At 41.8% G+C, this 24,953-nt stretch overlaps 1 protein-coding gene across 2 annotated transcripts in view; it reads right to left on the bottom strand.

The window, feature by feature from the left end:
• NPHP4 (nephrocystin 4) overlaps positions 1-24,953 on the bottom strand; it is a 165,941-nt gene that overhangs the window by 68,569 nt on the left and 72,419 nt on the right. For both annotated transcript variants that reach the window (XM_027844037.1, XM_027844038.1), the window contains exons 12-13: positions 12,134-12,319; positions 8,812-8,950 (exon numbers count right to left, since the gene is read on the bottom strand). In XM_027844037.1, coding sequence (XP_027699838.1) covers positions 8,812-8,950; positions 12,134-12,319 — 325 coding nt within the window. The remainder of the gene's footprint in view (positions 1-8,811; positions 8,951-12,133; positions 12,320-24,953) is intronic.

The following is a 24,953-nucleotide window of genomic DNA, read 5'->3' as shown; positions in this document are numbered from 1 at the left end:
CATTTGATCCTCACAACAAATCTGTGAGGTATGTCCTAGCACCCTCATTTTACAGGGGAGGAAACTGAGGCATGGAGAAGTTAAGTGATTTGCCCAGGGTCTGGGGAAAGATTTAAATCCAGCTTTCCTGGCTCCAAGTCTAGTGCTCTATCCATTGGACTACCCAACCTCTCAAGATGATTAGAAGGATTCCAGTTTGTGCATGTATACGTGACCATAAGGAGTACCACAGCTTAGCGGAACAATACCAAAAGCTGAAAGACTTGGGCAGTAGGCCTGGTTCTGCTACTAACTAGTGTTCAATTCACATTCCTAGGCCTAAGGATCTTCATCTATAACATAAGGGAATTAAACTAGATAGTGTCTTTCTGCTCTAAAAATCTGATTCAACTAAGCTGTTTAATAGCAATGAATGTCACCTTCAAAAGACCACAGATCACGGAGATTCTCTTATTTCTTGTATATTTTGGATTCTAAGTTATAAGCTATTGAGAACACAAGTAGGTAAAGGAGAACTCCACTAATTAACACTTAAAGAGAATGAAGACAACCAGGATGAAAAGCAGAAGGACGTAAGAAGAAAAAAAAATCACAGCTTTGACAAGAAAAAGAGGGGATGAGGAAAAAATTTAGGATGTGACTAAAGGGGAAAGTAAAATAATTTTGGTTTCAAATTTTAAAAAAAGATACTAAAAAACCAAACCCTGGCATACTCAAAACAATGTTATGCATAATTCTTGTACTCCACAAAAGCTTCTGCAAGGATTGCCTTCAAATATGTTCTCCCAAGTTCAACCATAGTGAAGCCCCCAGAAATATCAGGAAACATGTTGGGGGGATTATGGTCTTTCCTGGTTCCAGCAATGGGATATGCTAATGGAGGTTTGCAAATGGCACTGGAAGATAGTTGTCCAAATTCCTTCCTGCCTGTCACCCCACCGAGGCCTACGTGGGAGGCAGCATGACGGTGCGTGAGCACAAAACACAAGCTTATTTTCCCAAGAATATTTTTACTAAATGCCAGTAATTGTATTTAACTGTGCATTTTGGTGGGGGTGATTTGGGAGGGGATAATCAGCATGCATGAGGAGAGTCTGATGAGAGTTATTAATAGAGGAAAGTACACAGTTTGCTGAACTGACTGCCCAGTGAAACAAACCTGTCAGTACTTAACTAAAAGATCAGTTATTAAACTGAAAAAGTACTGAATGAAGAGATGGAAAGGCTGGCACGAGAAGGTGGTTGCTTAGCAACCTTCAGCAGCTAAGACAGAAAGATGGGGAAAGATCAGGCTTTGGTCTCAGAAAGAGGATGGAGTTTGCCAGTGTTACAAAAGAGGTAAAAAATAGTCGTCCCTGAGAACGAGGGGAAAGAACGGGCTAAGTGTTTGTTGAAAGATGCATTGTTGTGATTGAAAGCAAGCCCGAATAAAGGACACAATGACCAGACCTATAAAGTAATAGTTCAGGCCTAGTCTTTAACGATTCCCACACACCTAGGGCCCACAAAGGTAGACTTTGGGAAACTTGAACCAACACCACTGCTTAATGGCAGGGGCATCCATTCTCTCGCCAGTGCCATGTTCAGAAGCCTTGGGACAGAGGACTTAGCACCCATACAGGAGCTTGTGGGAAAGGTTTGTGCTGTGGAGACTGACTGGTGTGTGATGATGACACAGCTGTCAAAGTAAGCCAACGTCTTCTCAGGCCTGAAATGCTCTCTCCTCCCCTCACTCTTAAAATCCCTGGCTTCTCAGACGCAAGGGCCTTCCCTTCTCAGGCTACCTCCCGCCGTCTCTGCATTGATCTTGTGTATTCTGATTCACAGACGTGCTGTTTTCCCATTACAACAGAAGCTTCTCGAGGGGAGCGACTACATTTGCTTTTTCTTTGTACCCTCAGTACTTAAGCACAGAGCCTGGCACAAAGTAGGTGCTTAATAAATGCTTGGTGATGGATTGGATTACTTGCCAGAACTCAAAGTGCTATGTAACTCGTGCCATTTTATATTCTTCTTCTTATTATTATTAGTTTGAGGCCTATTTCAGGCGCTAAGAGCTCAGAGAATCACAGGTGTCCAGTCCCAAGTGACCGATTTTGCGCTGACTATCCCCCTCCCCCATGCCTGGAATCCCCTCTCTCCTCCCCTCCTCTTCTTGGAATCTCTGGTTTCTTTGTGACTAGGGAATCACAACCTCCTCCGTGAAGCCTCTCCCCCTCTGCTCAGTTGCCAGAGCAGAGACCTTACATTCATTTGCATTTGTACATTATGTCTCCCCCATTGGAATGTGAGCTCCTTGGAGGGCAAGGATTGTTTTACTCTTGTCTTTGTGTCCCCAGCCCCTAGCACACAGCTGCACACAGTAGGTGCTACATAAATTCCTGTTAGTTGACGGATGGATAAAGCCTTTCCTTATTCTCCCAGCTGAGTGTGCATCCTTCTCCTTCTTTCCAGAGCTCTCCTTGTCTCTGTCACAGTCTACCTGGTATCATATTTATATGGGTACCGGTTAGCAGCTAGAGGGCAAGGATGAAGTTATCCCTCCCCTCCATTACTTCCCCCCACCACCACCACCATATTTGTTGAGCTGAATTAAATGATCATGCACAGGGGTGGGGCACCTGCAGCCTCAAGGCCACATGTGGCCCTCTAGGTCCTCAAGTGCGGCCTTTCAATTGAATCCAAACTTCAAAGAACAAATATTCCTAATAAAAGGATTTGTTCTGTAAAACTTGGATTTAGTCAAAAGGCCGCACCCGAGGACCTAGATGGCCACATGTGGCCTTGAGGCCACAGGTTCCCCACCCCTGATCATGGACATCAAACCCCAATTTGGCTTTTGCTTTCTATATATGCACACTTGCTGTCTGTCCTGCTACCAAGCCTACTTTAAAAAAAAAAGATAAACCAACTATTATTTACTTATCATCTCATTCTTTCCACCCCCATACTGAGGGCAGAAGTTCAAATTACTCTCTTCAGTTCTCTCCTGATATATCATTGAAAGATGATGAGAACAAGACCTAGAAAATTAGCTGGCTTGTCTTAAGTGCCATAGGAAAAAAGCAGTAGATTGTGAATTCTTTGAGGACAATAACTGTCTTTTTCATCCATCTCTATATCCCCAGTGGGGCAGCTAGTGACCCCATAGCACACAGAGTGCCTGGCCTGGAGTCAGGAAGACTCATCTTCCTGAGTTCAAATCCAGCCTCAGACACTTACTTGCTGTGTGACCCTGGGCAAGTCCCTTTACCCTGTTTGCCTCAGTTTCCTCATCTGTAAAATGAGCTGAAGAAGGAAATGGCAAACCACCCCATGACTTGCCCAGGGTCACACAGCTAGGAAGTGTCTGAGGATGGATGAAGAGTTAGACAAGACTGAAAACAACCGAACAACAACGATACCCCCAATGCCTTGCACAGATTAGCTGTTTAATAATTGTCTGTTAAATAGACTTGCTGAACTGAGCCCATTAAGAATTGAAGCTCTTTACTCTAAGACAAGAGTGGGGGACCTGTAGCCTTGAGGCCACATGTGGCCTCTAGGTCCTCAAGTCCTCAAACTTGAGAAGTTTGGATTCAATCAAAGGGCCACACTTGAGGACCCAGAGGGCCACATGTGGCCTCAAGGCCGCAGGTTCCCCACACGTGCTAAGGTCTTTGCTCAGGACTAATCTCCCCGGCATCTGAGAGACAGAAACAAGGCAATCTCGAGTTCTTTTACAAGCTGCGAACTAGCAGTGTCTCCTGTATACATGTACTGAGAAGCCACAATAAGCTACTCAAATAATTTGACTTCTCCTTTAATGCTTTGAAATTCACTGAATCCTACTGATTCATGCCCACGGAATTGCACTTAGGGAGGTACGTTCCAGGCAACATCAGTAACACAATGCTATAATTATGTCAACAAGCTAACTCGATACATCTTAGAAAATGCCATTATTAAATATTTTCAATTAACTCCATCTAGATTTCTGTTTTAAAACCGATTAAGCAAAATCCTGATACCACCAGAACATTCCAAACAACTGAAAGTGGCTAAGTAGATTTCTGCTAAGAAACCTGAGGTTTGAGTGCCCTCTAGTGGCTTGAAGCACTATGATAGACCCCTTCAGTCCCTCGTAATCTTAGAGGAAGAATACGCATTATTCATCACTGGAAGCCAAAGCACTTCACTTAAGGTGACAGCCACAATATCATTAAGATTTCCAAAGGAACCATATAAGTTGGCAAAATACTGAAGGAAGAAAAGTTTCCATCATAAGTTAAACACCAGCATATATTTAAAGTCGCTCATATTAAGTCTTAGGAGACAACGCCTTAAAACGTGTGGCACCTAAGCTGAAGATGATCATATTAGCATGACAGGAATGCCGCGATAAATCCAAATTAAGTAAACCTAATGAAATCAGATTCTATCCATGCAGATCTCAGAGTCCCCAAGCAGCATCTGAAAAACAGATTAAGCTGTTGCAGCATATTTGCACAAAAGTTCAACGTCTTGCTCCTGAAGGTACCCAGGGGATGCGCAACCCCTCAGCAGGGCAGCGAGAACTCTTCTTTGGCTTGAGAGTAAAAAGCATGTGTGTATTAAAGATCAGCCCCCTAAAAAAAGAAAAAGAGCAGCTGCAGGGTAGCCGAGGAGGCCGAAGAAGGAGGCCCAGGGCCTCGGTCAACTGGAGACAGGCGTCTGTACTCGGCTGACATACAGCGTCAATGTTTTCGAGCCAGAAGAGACCTTGGGGCCACCCTGAGAGATAAGGAAACTGAGGGAGGGAGAAATGAAGTGACATTTTCAAAGTCACCGAGGTAGTAAGACTCACAGCCAGAATTGGAACTTCAAAGACCCCGCTCCTGCCAAAGGTCCTTCCTCACTAAGTCTTCTCTCCGCCCTCCTTCCTTCTGCCGATTCCACCATCCAAGGATGACCTTGGTTATAGGTCCCAGTGCCACGAAGGAGAACAGCAGTGACCAGCTCGAATGGGCGAGACGACTGGCCAATGCGATTCCTCTTGGGAGGCGGGGTAAGAGGTCTTTTTATTTCTTTTGCAGAAGCAATTGCAAGCTTCCATCTCAGTAGGCCACTGGCTTTCTGCATGATGAATAGCTGATTGAGATACACAGGCTGATACTTTGTAACACTTTACATATATTATCTCTGTTTAAGATCATAGTAGGCTTAAGGAATGGATACTATAGATGTAATTACACCCATTTTACAGATGAAGAAAATGAGGTCCAGAGAAGCTGTGAACAGTTAAAAGCTAGGAAGTATCAGAGAGGTAGGACACAAACTCCTGTCTCTTCTGACTCTAAGTCCAGTACCCTTTCCATGATACTTAAGTTGGGTGGGCTGGGGCCACTAAAGGTGAGATACCTCTTTCCCACAGTGCCTTTCCTCTGTTGTAGGGGGCAGAGCCTTTATTGACAGCATCACACATTTGGCACACAAAGTCTGTCCTGTCCTCTGAAGGCTATTTTCATGAGTCTGTGGTCTAATGACCAACTTTCCGATTCAAGGATTCGTGTCTTTCAGCGAGCACTTCAGTATTTGCTGGTGGATGGCTCAAAGCATGAAAAGCAAGTTCATGCCAAGATCCAGTCTAAATGAGGTCTTGGGTCTCCTCCTTCCATTTTTAATGGCTTAAGCAGCACAATCAAGGCATGCTGCTAGCTGGGCAAACAACATCTGTTGTTTGAAAATAAGAGCAATGCTCCAGTTATTTCCTATTGTTAAGCGAGAGAGTCTATACCTTTGTGTCCGGCTGGAGACTCATCATGTGTTTCTTCCTCTGAACTGATGTGGTTTCTATTTTTGCAGAGAAAGGTAAGTGAAGGAATTAATTCTCCTCTATCTGTATGGGTGGAGGTGGGTATAGTGCTCGGGGGGCTGACTTTGGTTCACAGGACCCTAATCCTCATCCAAAAATCAAATTCTGGCTCAGCCACGTAACGCCTGGGTGACGCTGGACGGAGCACGTCCTCTCTCTGGACCTCAGTTTCCTCATCTGTAAAATCGTGCTGTTGAGCTAGACCAGCTGAGGTAGACTAGAGGTCAGAATCAAACAGAAAGGGATCCAGTCGGCCACATACTGACTTAGAACACCACAAATTAATACTATCTGTGTTGCCTTTGGTATTTTTATTTATTTTGTTAAACATTTTCCAATTGCTACCAGAGTCTGTCACCTCTGAGCCAGATGCCCAGCTCTAGATCTCAGGACGCTCAGGCCCTAACTCCGCCAGCAGAGCCGAGAGTCTGGGACAGTGGAGACAGCCCAGCTTGGCTACCTTTGTCCCGTGCGCTCATCTAGAAAATGGGGTTGTTGAGTTACACAGAAGAGCCCGAAGGACTTTTCTGGCTTTCTACCTATGACCAAATAGGCACAGAAGTAGAAGAGTGGATAGAATCTCAAGTTCAAATCTGGCCCCAGACACATGCTAGCTGTGTGGCCCTGGGCAAGTCACTTAACCACTGTATGAATTAGTTTCTTCAACTGTAAAACAGGGATAATAATCATCATCATCATCATCATCATCATCTCCCAGGGTTGTGTGAGGATCAAATGAAATAATATTTGTAAAGCATTTAGCATAGTGCCTGACACATAGTAGACCTTTAATAAATTCTTCCTTCCTTCCTTCTTTCTGCCTTCCTCCCTCCTTCTTTTCTTTCTCCCTCTCTTTTTCCTTCCTCCCTCCTTCCCTTCCTTCCTCCCTTTTTCCCTTTCTTCCTTCCTCCTTCTCTCCCTTCCTTTCTTCCTTCCTCCCTCCCTCACTCCTTCCTTCCTTCCTTTGTAGGTTTCCTCAGACCTTTGTGATCAGTGCATTCCTAACCCTGTCCTTCCTTCCTTTCTCCCTTCCTTCCTTTCTCTCCTCCTTTCATCTATCCATCCTTCCAGTGTATCCTTTGCAGAAGGATAGCTGTGAGCCCATGAGACACTACTACAAGGTGGATCCTAGCAGAATCCACTTGAGCAGATGAATGTTCTGGCTCCATCTCAAGTACAAAGATTACTGTGCACTTCAGGACTGCTGCTACGTTAATAAGGTACTAATATACTGTATAATGATATTGAATTATGTGAAGAACAATCATGATGAAAACATTCATAAAAAGAAGAAAATGTATTTAAACCAGCAGAATGGGCCAACCTTCAGAGAAGAAGGATGCTACTTCATAATGTGGTTTGTGGTAATACAATTAATTATTCTTTTGTCCTAATGAGTAAGTTTAGTTCTCTTAACAAAACTCGAGTGAGCACAAAGATGAGCACCAGCACCCCAGGTTTCTAGCCAAAGAAATAAGCATTTTTACTGGCTGTGAGACCAAGGTAACTGAGATATCCATCCTCAAAAATAAAAGTTTCACAATATAAAATGAACAATGCCTTTACAAAAGACCTGCAGCCTGGAAATAACTGCTGGAAAGTCCTTCCTGGAGTCCCGTCTACGAACTTATGGAAGAAAGCAGATTGCATGATTTTAATTGTGCTGTTGTCTGCTGAAAAATGAAGAAATCAACCTCGTGTGTATCATGTCACCCAAAGTCACAGAACTGATCTCAGAGGACTGGTTTTCTACTTTTTTTCTACAGGCAAAACAGGCATCCTTATGATGACTATAGTCTTAGACTATAGACTAAAGAGTCCTTCCTACTCATCTTCCTAGGTTTGCAGCTCAGACACTGTAGTAGAGAGACTGAAAGGATGAATCTGTCTGGAGCCCTTCTATTTTTGGCTCTCCCACTTCTGACCATTCACAGTCTTTCTGTCTGGGACCAAAGATGGGTGGGACCCCCATGATCTAGGGTTCTCTGACAACACCTTCCCCCAGCTCTGTGCTTGGGTATCAAAGGTCAAAAAGGTTCAACACACGTGCTAATCTAACCCTCAGAAATGAGAATCCTTTTTGAAAGAAGAACACATAAGTTTGTGAGGAACTCATCTTAGCTTCGGATGTAGCCCAGAGATGCGACATCCTTTTGGGAGGATCTTATCACAGCTTCAGTCCCACTCCCTCTGGGGAAGCTATTGTTGCCCCCACCACGGTGTAGATCAAAGTACTTCTCAACTATGAATGAATGAAGGGGGTTACAATATAAAGCACTCTCCGCACAGTTCAAAAACTGATGAGCAAAGCAAACATTAAATGAACAAACACCACGAGCCACTATCTCTATCACTGTATGCCAATGGAAACATGCCTGGCCCTGCCTTCAGGGCAAGGTATTTTAACTCAGTTGATAGCTTGGCTTGTAGCAATTTAGGACTCACTCCACTTTAAAAAGTCCCAGGTCAGCGTCAGCATCCCAGGCCTCCGCCTCTCAGACGATGTTTCTTCTAAGTAGGGAGTACAGTACTTTAAAAAAGGAAACAAACTTTCTCCCATGTGTTTCCTACGCTCGGCACTGCCACAATCAGGGCTTTTGGTGAATCCACAATATTTGAAAGCCTTCATTTCCAAGAGCCCCACGTGAAGTGACTTCTGGGAGAAGGGGGGACTGTATTTGCTGGAGACCCCTGCAGAGAGCTCCAACCGCTAGTCTCTTAAAATGATGGAATGAACTGATTGACGGGCTGATCCACAGACAAGAAACCTCCACGCCCCACTTCATCACTGCTCAGTTTTACAACTTAAAAAGTGGCATAGCCAGGGAAAACCCGCCTAATGGGTTTGAATTAAAGCAATCTATAGCAGTTACCTTATAAAGTTGGTGATTACTGTACACTATTAAGTGCTTTTTTCTCCCATAAACAGATGGAAGTCATGCTATGGCCTAGAAAGTTAGCACCCTGAAAGCACTTACTTGAAGAGGATGGGGGAGGTTTCTTGGGGTGCTGTAGCTCCTCTTTCATGTGGCTGGAGGGCTCGAGAGAGGTTCCCAAGTGTTCTCCTGAGCTGAGGGAGAACTGGAATTGGATGGTGCCCAACTCAACTTGCTTAACCTGAAGTGAACAACAACAAAAAAAAAAAACATGCATGCCCTCTTTGATGTTACTCACTTTTGCTCAGCACAGAATACTGACACACTTCCTGTCCCATCCTCCCCATTTCTCCCCAGAAAGAACGTTTAAATTAGGGACTCCTGGAGAAAGACATTTAAATTTTAATCATGTGACTCACGTTGTGTCACCGTATTGCCCTCTGAATGACACAGTGATAAAATCAACCAGGGGACAAAAACCTTGATGAGGAGGAGGCTCAGAGTTTTTCCTGTCTGGAGTTTTCTACAAGGCTGATGGATACATTACCACCCAGCATATCTGCTTCATCTGATGCTTTCTTTAAAAAAAACAACAACAACAAAGCATTTTTATATAAGATATTTCTCTTTTCCAGGAAGGAGAAGGGTATGTGTTAGCCTAAAATCCTTAGAAAACAACTACATCCAGGTACAAGGAAGAGATACCTTTAGCCCAGGGTGGCCTCAAACCTTCTTTACTAGAATGTCTTGAAATTAGTCTCACAAATGAATGGGTAGAAAAATGCTGGAAAATATGTCTATGCACCACCAGCTTTCGGTCAAATCCACAAATTCTTTTGAGTATCCTGCTGCATAGACGCAGATCCTCTAAGCTGCTGGAGTTCTATATACAAAATTTAACTTGAAGCAAAAGTTCTTCAATATAAAATGGCCTCATAACATATCTTTCAACAATCAGTCTTTGCTTGTTGTTCAGTCATTGTTGTGTCCAACTCTTCGTGACCCCATTTGGGGTTTTCTTAGCAAAGATACTGGAGTGGTTTGTCATTTCCTTCTCCAGCTCATTTTACAGATGAGGAAACTGAGGCAAACAGGGTGAAGTGACTTGCCCAAGGTCACACAGCTAGTCACTGCCTGAGACCAGATTTGAACTCAGGGAGATGAGTCTTCCTGACTTCAGGCCTGGTGCTCTATGCACTGTGGTGCCGCCTAGCTGCCCAAAAATCAGTCTTAATCTATTTAAATTCACGAACGAGGAAAGTGGACAGAAGCTAATCACTTAATTCAGTAGCTTCCTATCACCTTCAGGAGCAAATATAAAATGCTCCGACATTCAATGCCCCTCCTACCTTTCCAGTCTTCTTATACTTTACTCCCCAACAATACTCTTCAATCCAATGTCATTGGTTTCCTGGCTGTCCTACAAATAAGACACTCCACCTCTTGGCTCCAGGCATTTTCTCTGTCTCTCCCCCACCCCTGGGATGCTCTCCCTTCTCAACTCTGTCCAGTCTACTGACCTCCCTGGCTTCTTTGAAGTCCCAACTAAAACCCCAACTTCTACAGGAAGCCTTCCCTACCCTCTCTTCATTTCAGCGCCTTCCCTCTTTTAACTATTTCCTATATACCCTGATGTCATGGTCCTCTTCGAGAACTCAGGACAAACAGCAAGCATACACCTTGTATGTAGTTTGCTTTGTATAGATTTTTTTGCATGTTGTCTGCCCCATTAGAATGTAAGCTCCTTGAGGGCAGAGATTGTCTGCTGCCTTTCTGTATCCCACTACTTAGCTTAGCGCCTGGCACATAGCAGGTGCTTAATAAATGTTGACTGATTAATTGATTCAGGAATGCTACCTTTTCCCCATCAAAGTCACCAACTTCTAGAGAATAAGGCCCCATTAAGAGGTTTCTCACTGCCCATCATGTCCAACAGTGAGTAAAGCTAGTGAGTCATTTTAGCTAATGGCATTTGTACAGCCTTGGGGCTCACAGCAGGAATCTCAGAAACTCTGACTGCAATGTACAGGGTAGCACAGATGGCTCTTTAAAGATTTCAGAACCTTCGATGTTCCTCCTCCCCAGCACACATGACACAACTAAAAGGTGAGAGGCGAAACACAGCATCATGGGAGGACTAAAACTGAGCAGAACAAATGAAGATGTCTTCAACAAACTCTTGTGTAACCTTGGTCTCAAGGTCAGGCATTTCAGATAGCAATCTCCTCCTCCTCCAGGAAAGAGGACAAATGAGGCTTTGTAGGGATGCAGCCAAATTTAGTTCCATAAGGAAGGAAAAGTCTTGTGATGAGATTGATGGATAACATTGGCTAGTCTCCCAATGCTATAACCTCAGCCTATCAAGAATGGCCTTTGTCTCCAAAAATGACATTGTCTCCAAAGTCCAAATCTAGATGATCCACTGATATAACAGTCAGTCAACAAGTGAAACCTTTTTCCTATCTTCGAAAAATGGTAAATAGTAATGGTAAAAGGTTCATGTGAGGACTCTTGAAAGAGCCTGGACATGTTTTAGAAATATAAGAGTCTCAAATGGAAACACCTAATGGTTTAAAAAAAGTGAATCACATTATCAAATGCAGAAATTTTATAGATATGACAACTGAGGCCTAGAAAGATGAAATGACACAGGTAATTAGTGGCAGAGATTGAACTAAAACAAAGGTCAGGAGATTCCTGATAGGCAGCATGATGCAACAGAAAGACAGCTGTATTCAGTTTGAGGACTGAGAGGTCAACTCGGTCAGTTGCTTCCTCGAGGATCTGGGGTAAGTGGCCCTTGTTTTTTCCTCTGCAAAACGAGAGGGTCAGTCCAGAGGACTTCTGAGGCCACCTCTGTCTCTCTCTAAATCTACATGCCTAAACACTGATGATCAGATGACCGCTGCAATCCCCTGCAGCTCAGACTCTTACTCTATACAACCAAGTTGTTCCCTGACACCTGACTGCCTCCAAAAAGACACCAAATATACGCTCAACTTTTTCCCACGAATTAAATACTTTTAAGAAATCTTTTTTTTTTTAAACTGGCACATGTTGGTTCCTTTACAGAACGCATTCATTCAAGAGTTGAGGGCACTGAGAGTTCCCCAAAAGACTAATATAAATCGGAATGACAAAAGGCATTATGTCATTAAATTAATTAACTTCAGTGAGTATAGGGCTGGATTTAATTCAACTACTCAGCAAACATTTATTACAAAGTGAATATCACTTTGTAATTTAAAAAATATATAAATCCTTGTCATGGAAAAATTCTGCCTATGAAGCATGGCTGAAAATAGGTTCAGCACAACCAGCAGGGTTATTTTCAGTCACTATGTATGTGTTAGCCAGGCACCAGATGCAATAACATAGGACAGGCCAAATTCACTGGAAAGAGAAGACAAGTAAGTGGTCTTACCTCCTCGGAGCTCATGGTGGTTGAAGGAATCTTGTACACCAAACAGTGGGCAGGGTTGAGTTGTGCTCCTCCTCGAAGGGGTAAGGTCACCACCTTCTTAGAAAAGCCTTCTGTCAGGGGGTTCCAAACGGCCCATCGAATTACGTGCATGTAGGCCATGTTAGACAATGATGTAGCAGAGGCCCCCTGGCAAGGAAACAGAAGAAAGGCGGGTTACGAAATGCTATCAGTTACCCCTCTGTCTCACTACCTGGCTGGCCCAGCCCCTTGTCCCGGCCAATGTTTTCTAGAGGATACCTCAAAAGCCACTTCTTGCATAAGCCATTGTTGATGAGATGTTACAGCCTGCTCATACCCAGCATCCGTCCATCCCTGGTAACCACATCCTGGTAACGTTGCATGACCTGGAAGAAATACTCCACAACTTTGGGTAGATACTGTGTGGAAGACTCATGAGAGGCCATGGGTGAGCATCAGCCAGTGTAAGAAGGCTTGGGCAGATCTGGACCAGCAGAGGTAATATACACGTTGATAAGACTCCATTGAGGAGAGCACCCCACTTCCAGGCAGCCAGAAAAGTAACCTCACAATCATCCTTAACTCCTCTCTCTCCCTCATCCCCTCTTCCTGCACTATCCCTCCCCCAAACCACATTCAATCAGGTGCCAAACTTTATCAATTCTACCCCCATAATATATATATATATATATATATGGGGGGGGCAGTGTCAGTAGCAGAGGCATATCACAGAGAAAGCTCCATCCACTTGCTTTTTGTTTAACAATTCTTGCTAATAAGGTGCTTATTTCTACACCGCCTTGACTGTAAGTGTCACCAGCATGCTTTAAATTTTGGTGTCCTTGGCCAAAGCCCCCATCATCCTGCCCTAGTTACACCTCTGCATGAATACAAACAGGCTTTAATATGCGATCTCGAAGAACAAATCCTCTTTATCCTTTCCTGTTTGCATTCCCTACCACAGGCCAGCTGACCAAAGGATAGCACACACAACACAGAAAAACTAAGTAGAAGATAAAACAAATACCACATTAAGAAGAGAAATAAATCTTGAAGAATATGGCTGAAGGGCTTAAATCCGAAAGTGTTTTCAAGTTACCACTTTAATGCATTTATAACAGAGACATCAGTTTAAAACCAAGCCGTAGGTTTTCCTCACTCCTTGAAATCCCTCACTCAGCTCAGCAATCAGCTTTGTGATTTGCCATTGTATATGAAGGGCCTATGGAGATTAACTGGGTTCAAACCAAAGCCATGATTGACAGATGTTATAGGTTCCTTCTGGTGGGTTCAAGGTACACTAGCATGGCCCATGAAAGCTAATTTTCTCCTAGAGGCCCAACCAGGCCTTAGTAATCATGATGCCAGATTCGCAGATCCAGGGCTGGGGCATTTCCTCTGAGAGAGTATTCCTGAATAACAAACTAAATCACCATGAAACTCTAATAGCTGCACACTGGAGACCCCCACAAGCTGAAGCCTGAATGTAAAGGCCCTAGACCTCAGCTTCATGCTGCAAAGTGGTTACAGGGGGCAGTGCCTATGAACAGGAACTTGGCTGGACAAATGGTAAGGGTGCCCAGGGTTACCCCATCTGTCTTTAAGGCTGTCTTCTAAAGCTAGAACCTTGTGAATTTGAAGAAAACAAACTGAACAATGTAGGTCAATGACCTATTCCTTTATTATTAGTTTCTAGAGATTCAATTCAATTCTACAAATGTGATTAAGCCCTTATCATATGCTAGGGACTCTGATTGGCATCAGGACTACAGAAACCAAAATAAAACAGCCCCTGCCCTCCAGAAGCTTATGCTGTATTGGGGTTGGGGGGCAGGGCAAAGAATACAATGGTTGCAAGTGGAACTCAATACAAAGTAATGGAGAAAGTGCTAACACCTAAGGGCATCACCTCAGAAGGTAGTCCCTAAACTTTCTCTGAAGGAAAACAAGGCTCTGAGGAGGTCACAGTGAGAGGCCAGCCCTTGCCAGATGCGAGAGGCCACTTGCACAAAGGCACAGTCAAAAGCAATGTGCTTCATGAAGCCAAGGTGGTAGATTAGAGACAGATACCCAGTTGAACTCTCCCAATATTCCCCTCTAAACAACTGTAAAATAAGGCCTCAAATCAAATTTTGCAGGAACACAGTCAACAAAAGGTTGGGGTAAAACATTTTTCCAGCCTAAGAAAATTTAAGAGGCCAATAAGAGAAGTCTGTGGCACCAGGGTGGAGGCTTGTCCAGAGCCCACAGACGTGGCTATGGGAACAGTGGCTACAGTAGCAGCAGCATCTTTGGGAGCTCTCAGCTCTGAGATGGTAAAGGGGTTGGACAAGTGGTCAGAAAGAGATTACACAGGACCCTTTACTGGCACTGGGTGCAGCTGGTGCTAACTGGCAAATCCATTGCCAATACACAGTTCTGGGTTGCAGTTTCAGGGCAGAGAAGAATGCTAATGGTTGGTCACAAGGGAACAGGAGCCCTGGTCACAGTTCCAAAGCAAAGAGAAGCCCTAGCATTTGTGGCTACAGTGGATCAAGGGTCCTTCCTAAGTAAATACCAGAGCCCAGACCAGGAGAGCAGTGACCACATCTCTCTACAGATCACATCCACCTTGAAAGCACCAAAAACTTGCAGACCTTCAAAACAAGCTCTCAAAACAGCAGCATGAAAAAGCCTGAAGCTTGGGATAGCACCTCCCCACCCCCAGGTGAGCAGAGCCCAACTTTAACATAAAGTTCAAAGTCAAAAAATAGGCTGGAAAAATGAGCAAACAACAAAAATAGAATTTTGACCATAAAAAGCTATTATGGTAGCAAGGAAGACCAAGACATAAACTCAGAAGCAGACAACAATGTGAAAACAGCTACAAAAAGAGACTCAAAGAAAAATGCTAATTTGACCAAACCCAACAAAAATTCCTGGAAGAGTTAAAAGAGATAAGAGTGGTAAAGGAAAAATTGGGAAAAGAAATGACAGTGATGCAAGAAAATTATGAAAAGAAAAATTATGAAAAGAATTAACAGCTTGGTAAAACAGGCATAAAAAAACTGAGCAAAATAACACCTTAAAACGAGATCAATTAAAAAATTGATCAAATGGCAAAAAGAGACACAAAAATCTACTGAAGGGAAGAATCCCTTAAAAAGCAGAATTGGCCAAATGGAAAAAGAGGCACAAAATCTCACTGAAGAAAATAATTCCTTAAAAATTAGAACTGGGCAAGTGGAAGCTAATGACTCCATGAAACAGCAAGAAATAATAAAACAAAATCAAAAGAATGAAAAAAACTGAAGAAAATGTCAAATATCTGATCGGAAAGACAATTGAACTGGAAAATAGATTGAGGAGAAATAATTTAAGAATTACTTGACTACCTGAAAGTCACGATCAAAAAAAGAGGCTAGACCTCATATTTCAAGAAATTATCAAAGAAAACTGCTCTGATATATTAGATCCAGAGGGCAAAATAGAAATTGAGAGAATCCACTGATCACCTCCTGAAAGAGATCCCAAAATGGAAACTCCCAGGAATATTATATCCAAATTCTAGGGCTCCCAGGTCAAAGAGAATATACTTCAAGCAGCCAGAAAGAAAAAATTCAAATATCATGAGGCCACAATCAGGACCACAAAAGATTTAGCAGTTTCCACATTAAAGAAGCAGAAGGTTTGAAATACGATATTCTGGAAAGCAAAAGAGCTATGACTACAACCAGAAATAATCTATCCAGCAAAACTGAGTGTAATCTTTCAGGGGGAAAATGGATTATTTAATAATAAAGAGAACACTTTTAAGCATTCCTGATAAAAAGACCAGAGCTGATTAGAAACTTTAACATTCAAGCACAAGACTCAAGAGAAGCATAAAAATTTAAACATGAAAGAGTAATCATAAGAGACTCAATAAAGTTAAACTGTTTATATTTCTATATGGAAAGATGATACATGCAACTCCTAAGAACACTATCATTATTACAGCAGTTGAAAGGAGTTTACCTACACAGAGGACATCATTGTGAATTGATTATGTTGGAATGATCTCCCAAAAAAAAAAAAAAGGAATGAGAAAGAGGGATGCCCTTGGAGAAAAGAGAAGGGGGAAATTTTCTCACATAAAAGAGCACACAAGGAAGAGCTTTTATAATGAGGGGGGAAATAGATGGGGGGGGGGTGGCAGGCAATACTTGAATCTCACTCTCCTCAGAAATGGTTCAAAAGAGAAGAATATATATACATACTCAATTGTGTATAGAAATGTAATTTTCCCAATAGGGAAACAGGAGGGAAAGGGACAAGAAAAAGAGGGGAACTAATAAAGGGGAGGGCAGTTGATAAAGCAGAGGATAGATTAAGGGAGGCAGTGATCAGAAGCAAAATAGACTTTTGAAGAGGGAGAAGAAGAAACAGAAGAAAATGAGATGGAGGTAAATACACAGTAATCATAACTGGGAATGTGAATAGGATGAGCTAACCCATAATACGGAAGATACATAGAGTTAAAGAGTTGGAGTAGAATCTAATATGCTTCAACTGAAGTAAAAAAGGCAGGGCTAGCAATCATGATCTCAGATAAAGCAAAAGCAAAAATAGACCTAATTAAAAGAGATAATCAGGGAAACTACATTATACTAAACGATACCACAGACAATGAAGTAATATCAAAAAATTTACAGTAAGTTCCTCTGAAAAAAGACCTCATTTCTCATATATATTGGGTACAGAACTTACTGAACAAAACACTTACTGAAAAAAAAATAAATAAATTGTCAAAGGATATAAACAGGCAGTTTTTAAAGCTATCTATAGTCATATGAAAAAATGCTCTAAATAACTATTGATTAGAGAATGGCAAATTGAAATGACTCTGAGGTACCACTTCACACCCATCAGAAATGACAAATGCTAAAATACGTACATTAATGAACTGCTGATGGAGCAGTGAACTGGTCCAACCACTCTGGAGAATAATTTGGACCTATGCCCAAAGGGCTATAAAACTGAGCATACACTTTGGCCCAGCAGTACCCCTACTAGGCCCGTAACCCAAAGAGATCAAAGGAAAAAAAAGGATCCATATATCCAAAAATATTTATAGCAGCTCTTTTTGTGGTGGCAAAGAATTGGAAATTGAGGGGATGCTCATCAATCGGGAAGTGGCTGAACAAGTTGTGGCATATGATTATAACGGTGTACTACTGTGCTATACGAAATGCTGAGGAGGGTGGTTTCAGAAAAACATAGCAAGACCTATATGAACTGATGCAAAGTCAAGTGAGAAGAACCAGGAGATCATTGTGCACAGTAACAGCGAAATTGTAAAGATAACCAATTGTGAAAGCCTTGGCTACTCTGATCAATACAATGATTCAAGAGAATTCCAAAGGATTCATAATCAAAAAAAGCTATCCACCTCCAGAGTAAGAACTGATAAACTCTCAGTGCAAACTGAAGTATAATTTTCTTTTCTTTTTCTTTTTTTTAATATGGCTAATATGGAAATATGTTTTGCATTATTTCATATGTATAATTGATATCATACTGCTTGCCTCCTCAGTGGGTGGGAAGGAGAGAATTTGGAACTTAAAATTTAAAAAGAAACCCACGTTAAAAATAATCAATTTTGAAAAAATAAACTAAGCACACCATTTAAAAATAAAAAAGCTGTGGGCTCCACCAGCTTGGGTATTTGGCTGGTGGGGCCACAGTGCTATGTTTGGTCCCTCAAACACCCAAACTGCCCCATTCTATTCCCAGGCTGCAGACTGCTCCTCTACCACTGCCGGTCACTGCTCTTCTGGATGCTCCTGGTCTCAAGGAAGGCAAGCCAGGATCGGAAGGATGGAGCATCACCACTACTGCAGAAGAGGGTCAAAGACCCTATTCTACTAGTGCGGTATCTACAGAAAAGGAAAGCATTTTAATAACTGTTTAGCTATTTAAAAGAGCAAAGTGAGGTTCCAGCAGCAGTCATGGCTACTTATTCTAATGGTAAAAATAACAACAATAACAATAAGTGGGATGCAAGAACAAGGCATTGGACAGGACTCATTTCTGCTGAGGACCCAGAAAATCACAGGACTTTTGGCTGAAGATCCACATTACATAAGAGAATACTCGGCCAGTAATCCTGAGATAACTAACTGAAGGGATACAACTGTTCACTGAGTTCCTTCTACAGCCAGATTTGTCTATGAATGGTTCTAAGAACCAGAAATAGGAATAACAGTAATAGTGAGAATAATAACGAAGATGATGCTGAAGATGGCAGACACAGATGGCGCTTCAAGGTTCATAAAGGAGTTTAATCTCCATTATCCCATTCGAGCCTTACAACAGTCCTGTGAGGCAGGTATTACAGGGATTATTGTCCTCATTTTACAGATGAGGAGACTGAGGCTCCACTTGGCTAGGTGACTTACTCATGGCCACATAGCTAATAAATGTTAAAGGCATGATGAGAACAATGGTGGTGATTAGAATCCAGTACCCTACTTATTAGGCCATATTTCCTCCCCAACTAGTTTCTTCCAGGTCAGTTACCAGTTCTACCTAGATCCATTGCAAACACCTAATAATAGATATCTGGTATTTATATAGCACTTTCTATCTTAAAAATTATTATCTATACAACATTTCAATTGACTATGAAGTAAAGAGGTCAAAAATTGTGTCCCCATTTTACCGATGAAAAAACTGATGCTAAGAGACATTAACTGACTTGCCTGAGGCAATACATCTAAATAAGCAACAGAACTGAACTTTAACCAAGGTCTTTTGACTCCAAATGTAATGTACTTTCCAACTACCAAAACTGCTTCTACTATTCACCACTTACTGACTTAGATGAACAAAAAATATAGAGAGTTAAGACTTTCATTTACACAAACTAAAACTCCCAACCCCAAAAAGGAGGCATGGTAGAGGAGTGGGAAAAGATCCAACCAACCACTGGAATAAGGATTCACTATTCAGCAGGAGCTCCTGGGGATACTGGAAAGCAATCTGGCAGAAACTCTGTGAGACCAACATCTCATGTCATATTCCATAATGAATTCCAAAAAGATCCAGCGATAGAAGTCTATATCCTAAATCGATCAGAAGCAGGAAAGTAGATAACCTTTCATGACTATGGATAGAGGAAGAGTTCTTGACTAAATAAAAGAAAGAGATCACTAGAGATAAAATGACATAAAATTATTATTACATAAAATCGAAAAGATTTTACACAAACAAAATCGATGAGAATAGAAATGGAAATGAAAGAAAACAGTTAACTATAAAATATTTGCAGCGAGTTTCTCTGATATCCAAGACATAGGAAATTGATCCAAATATATAAGAACAAGAGTCATCTGGCAATAAATGGTCAAAGTATATGAACAGGCATTACTCAAAAAACAAGCTATCAACAATGCTCCAAATCACTAGTAATATGAAAAATGTAGATTAAAACAACTCTGAGCTTCCACCACCTCACACCTATCAAATTGGCAAGGATGACCAAAAAAGGAAGATGACAAAGGAAGGGCTTTGGGAGGACAGGCATCCTAACGCACTGCTGGTGAAACTGTGAACTGATCCAGCCATTCTGGAGATCAATACCTTAAAAATCACTCCATTGTACAAACCCTTAGACACTGAGATACAAGGCCTATCCCCCAAAGAGACCAAAGAAAGAAGAATACTACTCTTATGCACAAAAATATTTTATGTCAGCATTTTTTGTTGTAGAAAAAAAACGGAAACAAAGTTATTGCTCATCATTTGGAGAATGGCTGAACAACTTTTGGTATATGAATGTAAAAGGATATTAATGCACCATAAAAAGTGACAAGAGGGGTGGATTCAGAGAAACCTTCAAGGACTTCTATGAAGTGATGTAGAGTGCAGTGAGCAAGAACCTGACTCCATTATCTGAAAGGGAAACAACCATGAAAGACCTAAGAACCATGAACAATGCAATGACCAGCTGTGGTTCCCAGTGATGAATGCTGCTTCCCACCTCCTGGCAAGTGAAGCAATGGACTACAGGTGGAAAATTTAAGAGACACACCCAGCCAATGTGGAGCTTTGTTTGGCTTGACTCTAGTTGTCACAAGGGATGGTTTTATTTTGTGGGGGAGGAGGAGGAAGAGAGAGTTAAGGAAGAGAGTAGAGAGTTGAGTACATGATACCAAAAAAAAAAAGAGAGAAAAGAATATCAATGAGACATTAAAAAATACACAGATGAAAACAGATGGAAACTCAGAATGGGACACAGACAAGCAGGGTAGTGTTGAAACTATCATGTTAAATTTTATATATACTTTTTTAAAAAGCTGTACACAACAAAAATGATATTAATATCAACTTCAATCCTCTTTTTCTATTTAACTTTGTATAAGCCAATAAATGTTCAATACTGCCAGAGTCTCTATTCTGATTATTCTAGTGAGATGCGATTCGAGTCACTATCAATCCAATACAACAACTCAGTCCCCTCAGGGCAGACTGGTGTCCTTGGAACTAACCAGAATTAGGAAACCTAAGATGCCTCCCCTTACGCCACAACTTCATCATCTATAAAATGCCAAATAAGAACTGTCTTTTCCCCATTTCACAGGAATGTTAAAAAGCTGTTCGGGATAACTAGGGGCCTTAACTGCAGCCATACACTAAGCTGTTTTCCACATTGTACCACTGTGTCCTGGGCCATCGCCAATCGTCCTTCATCTTGCCACTGGACTCCAATGACTCCGGAGGATAGAATGAGGCAGTTGACTTTGCACAGCACTGCCTCACTGAAATCCAATTCACTTGTAAGTCAAGGCATTAACCTGCTGGTATCACAGCCCTTTTTGAGAACAAAGGACAAACAACTCTATGTGTATGACTGAAAAGTTGGTGTCTCAGTCAGTCTAAGTAAATAGAATCTATTTAAGCATGAGAAGAGCTACTAGATTTTTTTAAGGCCAAAATGAATTATTTTGTAAAATGATTAGTCACCTTATAATCTATCAGTTTTGTAAATCTGGATATCTGTAATATCAAAAAGTACTGGTTTGACCACATTCTTCTCCTGTTTATCAAGCTTCCAGGGATCTCTATAGTGTCCAGAATAAGATGCAAATTCCTCCATGTAGCATCCAAAGCCCTTCACAATCTAGGTCCAGTCATCCTTTGCAGACCTACCACACCATTCTCTCTCCTTAAAGCCCTCTTTCTTCCAAACCTATTACCTGTTTGCTGCTGCCCAAGAATAACAGTCCCTCTCCTGCCTCCATCCTTTAGGCAGACATTCCCGTAAGTCACGATCTCATGTCTCTAGGAAGCCAAAACTCCCTTTAAGACTCAACAGATGCCAACAAGGTCTTTACTTTCTCCATATTCCCAGTTGTTACTTCTCTAGCCTCCAACTCCCTCATCCTCCCCACCATGCCCAAAATGACTGTGATTATCCATGGGTAGCCAACCCCCCTATAGAAGGTAAGCTCCTTGAAGGCAAGGACTGTTTCCTTTGGGCCTTTGCATCCCCAGTGCCTAGGACAGCACCAGGCATACAGGAGCACTTAATAAATGCTTGTTGAATTGGATTTTCTCAAAGCAAGGTATATCTGTATAGATGATAAGATTCTCCTACTGTTGGAAAAATTATGAGTTAAGACTTTTAACTAAATAATAGAGGTTTATTATGAGCTTTTAAAAAAATAGACACTCAAACTTCTATGGCTTCTGTGTATATCCTTATATTTTAACTTTTGAATGAGCTGAATCCAATATCTAATCTTTTCATTTTATAGTTTTTTTCAGCTTTCCTGTTCTCAATCAATATAAATCTCTTTTCTTTGTTATATATGTCAGTTACATAAATATCCATTTTCCCTCACTTTTGCCTTTAACTGCTCTAAGAAGAAGAGAGATGTTTAGTGTATTATCAATGATTCCCTTCTCAGATGCTTTAGTGGGACAATTAGGGACTGGTAGCAAATCAATTGCCATTGATTAACCAGCTGCATCTTATTCCTGGCTAACGGCTTAAGTAGTAAAGGATACCTATGAGACAGTGTCTAAATGCTGTGGAAGGGGCTCTGCCATCACTCTGGGGCAGTACAGAGAGATAAGATGTGGAGGTGGGGGAAACAGCTCTTAGAGACCACGAGTGGTTTCATTTCCTCTTTGTATCCTTTTAACGTTCCCTCACAGAATACTGACATACAATAGGTGCTTAATAAATGCTTGTTCAATTAAACTAGAAGACAGATCAGAGATAGTTAAACAAGAGCTCTTCTGAGGAAGATGGGAGGGTGACTACAACAATGGAAATGGGAAAGAAATGAAAGAAACTGGATTCCATTTAAAGCCAATGACCAAGCTTGGCCTCTGAAGTGTTGAGAAAATGAACCTTCCTCCCTATCACTGCAAGAGGTAGCAAGCCTATGGGAATGGGGCACGGTCAGAAACTCTTAAATGAGCTGCTTAGCTTGGGGAAACCACTTGGTTTTTCTTTCTTTTTTAACCTTTGCTTAAAGGGATGACTCTGGATAAGGAATAGCCAGGCATATATATTCAGCAAAGGAACATGTAAAGATGAAAGGTATCACCTCCCTCCCTGCTTGACAGAAGTGGGTGACTACAGGTGTGGAAAACTGCATACATTGTCAGAGTCAGCTGATGGTTAGTTGAGTTTGCTGAACTGTTTTCCCTCTTTATTTTCTAGTCTTTGCTACAAGAAGGGGTTTGCTAGACAGGGGAGGGAGATGAGATATAGTTTGAAATGAAGACGATTGTAAAAACATGTAATACACATTAAAATAAAAAAAGGCATCAATAAAACTAAGGAAAAGATGTTTAATGAAGAAGATATGAGGATTTTAGTGGATATGAGTCAGCTGTGTGATATATCAATCAAGAAGAGTAATTCCATCTCAGACAGCAATAGGAAAGAGATGGCATGCAGGACCAAGGAGGGCACAGTACCACTGTCCTCTGCTCAGTCAGACCACATCAGGACCACTATATTTAGTTCTAGAGACCATGTTTTTGGAAGCACATTGATAAGCTGAAGACTGTCCAGAGGAGGGCAACCAGTATGGTGAAAACAGGGTCTTGAATTCACATCATATTACTCTGTATCATTTGAAGGACTTAGGAATGTCTCATCTGGAGAATAAGAGACTTTGAGGAAACAACTGTCTTTAAGTATCTGTGGGGCCTCTCATCTCAAGGAGGGATTAGAATTGTTCTTTGTTGATTAGTCATTTTTCAGTCGTGTCTGACTCTTTGTGGCCCTTTTTGAGGTCTTCTTAGCAAAGATACTGGAGTGGTTTGCCATTTCCTTCTTCATCTCATATTACAGATGAGGAAACTGAGGCAAACAGGGTGAAGTGACTTGCTCAAGGTCACACAGCTAGTAAGTGTCCGAGGCCAGACTGGCACTCAGGAAGAGGAGTCTTTCTGACGCCAAGCCTGTCATCGCCTAGTTGCCCAAGATTTGTTCTACCTGACCCCAAAGGGCAAAACTTGGACAACTGGTAGAAGTTACCAAAAAAAATGTAGCTATGAAACAGGGGAAAATGTCCTAACAGTTTAAGCTTCTCAAAAGTGGAATGGTCAGTTTCAGGAAGTAGTGAGTTCTCCCTCATTGGAGGCCTTCGAAGAGAAGCTGAAGAACCATCGGTCAAATCAAGTATATTGTGTGGAGAAGAGGGATGTTCTGCTGGACTAAAGACACTCTGAAATTCCTTCAAACCCTGGCATCCTGTAACCTCCATTAAATATCATCTGATTAGACTCAGACACTGTTCTCGTCCTGCAGAAATCTTGGTTTGGCCCTGACTGGGAATCAGTTCGATCACGGTATTCTAGTTGGACTAGAGAGTTGAACTCTGAGGGCCCTGCCCTCTCTGATGGATGTTGGAGATTCTCTGATCTCTAACTGGAAGAGCAGCTAATTCCACTTCTAGATTTCATGGATGAAAGAACGGAGGTCCAGAGAAGTGAAGCCATCTGACCCAGGTCACTCTGGTATTGGAGAGCAGAAGCGGGTTTCAAACCCAGATTCTCAGGTTCCCAACCCAGTTCTCACTCCACTCCAACACACTGCACTTGAAAATGCAAGTAAGGTGCATTCCCCTGCCTTTGGCCTCCAGCAGGTCAGACAAGGGGAGTTACCTTAAAATCCTTCACCACACTACAGCTACACATTTGGACTGCAACTTATGCAAATCAAGCAAATCATGCTGGTGAATTGATTTTTAATTGAACTGTCAACACCTGAATCTATATTTAGGAACCAACAATACCACACAGGCTAAAAGAAATTAAATTTGGCTTACAAATCAAGCTTAGTCATGGGAACTATATGCACAAACTCCGGTCTTTGTCCTCAATGACACCAGTGATGAAACTAACTCTGACTTTATCTAAATCTACTGAGCAAAAAAATTCAATTGAATCACATCTACTTTACTTTGTGAAATATTCTGATACAAAGATCCCCACCATTTCATCTGTCATTAGAGGAAATCAGAAATCTATTTAGACACCAACTAAAACTCATTTCCCATCTCTTGCCTCCATGTCTTTGCATAGGTCATGCCTCCTGCCTTGAACGTTCTCCACCCTCACTTCTGCCTCCTGGAACCTCTAGCTCCTTTCAAGACTAAGCTGAAGTGCCAGTGCCTACAGGAAGCCTCCCTGACTCCTCCCAGTTGTCAGCACTATCTATCCCCCCCAAAATGACTTTATATATTCTTGTCTGTGTACAATTTCCCCCAGTAGAATGTAAATTCCTTGAAGGCAGGAAATGTTTTCATTTCTGTGG

This window comes from Vombatus ursinus, unplaced genomic scaffold (genome assembly GCF_900497805.2).
Source record: "Vombatus ursinus unplaced genomic scaffold, bare-nosed wombat genome assembly UNPS02014932.1, whole genome shotgun sequence".
Lineage (NCBI taxonomy): Eukaryota > Metazoa > Chordata > Mammalia > Diprotodontia > Vombatidae > Vombatus > Vombatus ursinus.
Note: the sequence above shows the minus strand (reverse complement) of the source record. Positions and strands in the feature narration are given on the sequence as shown.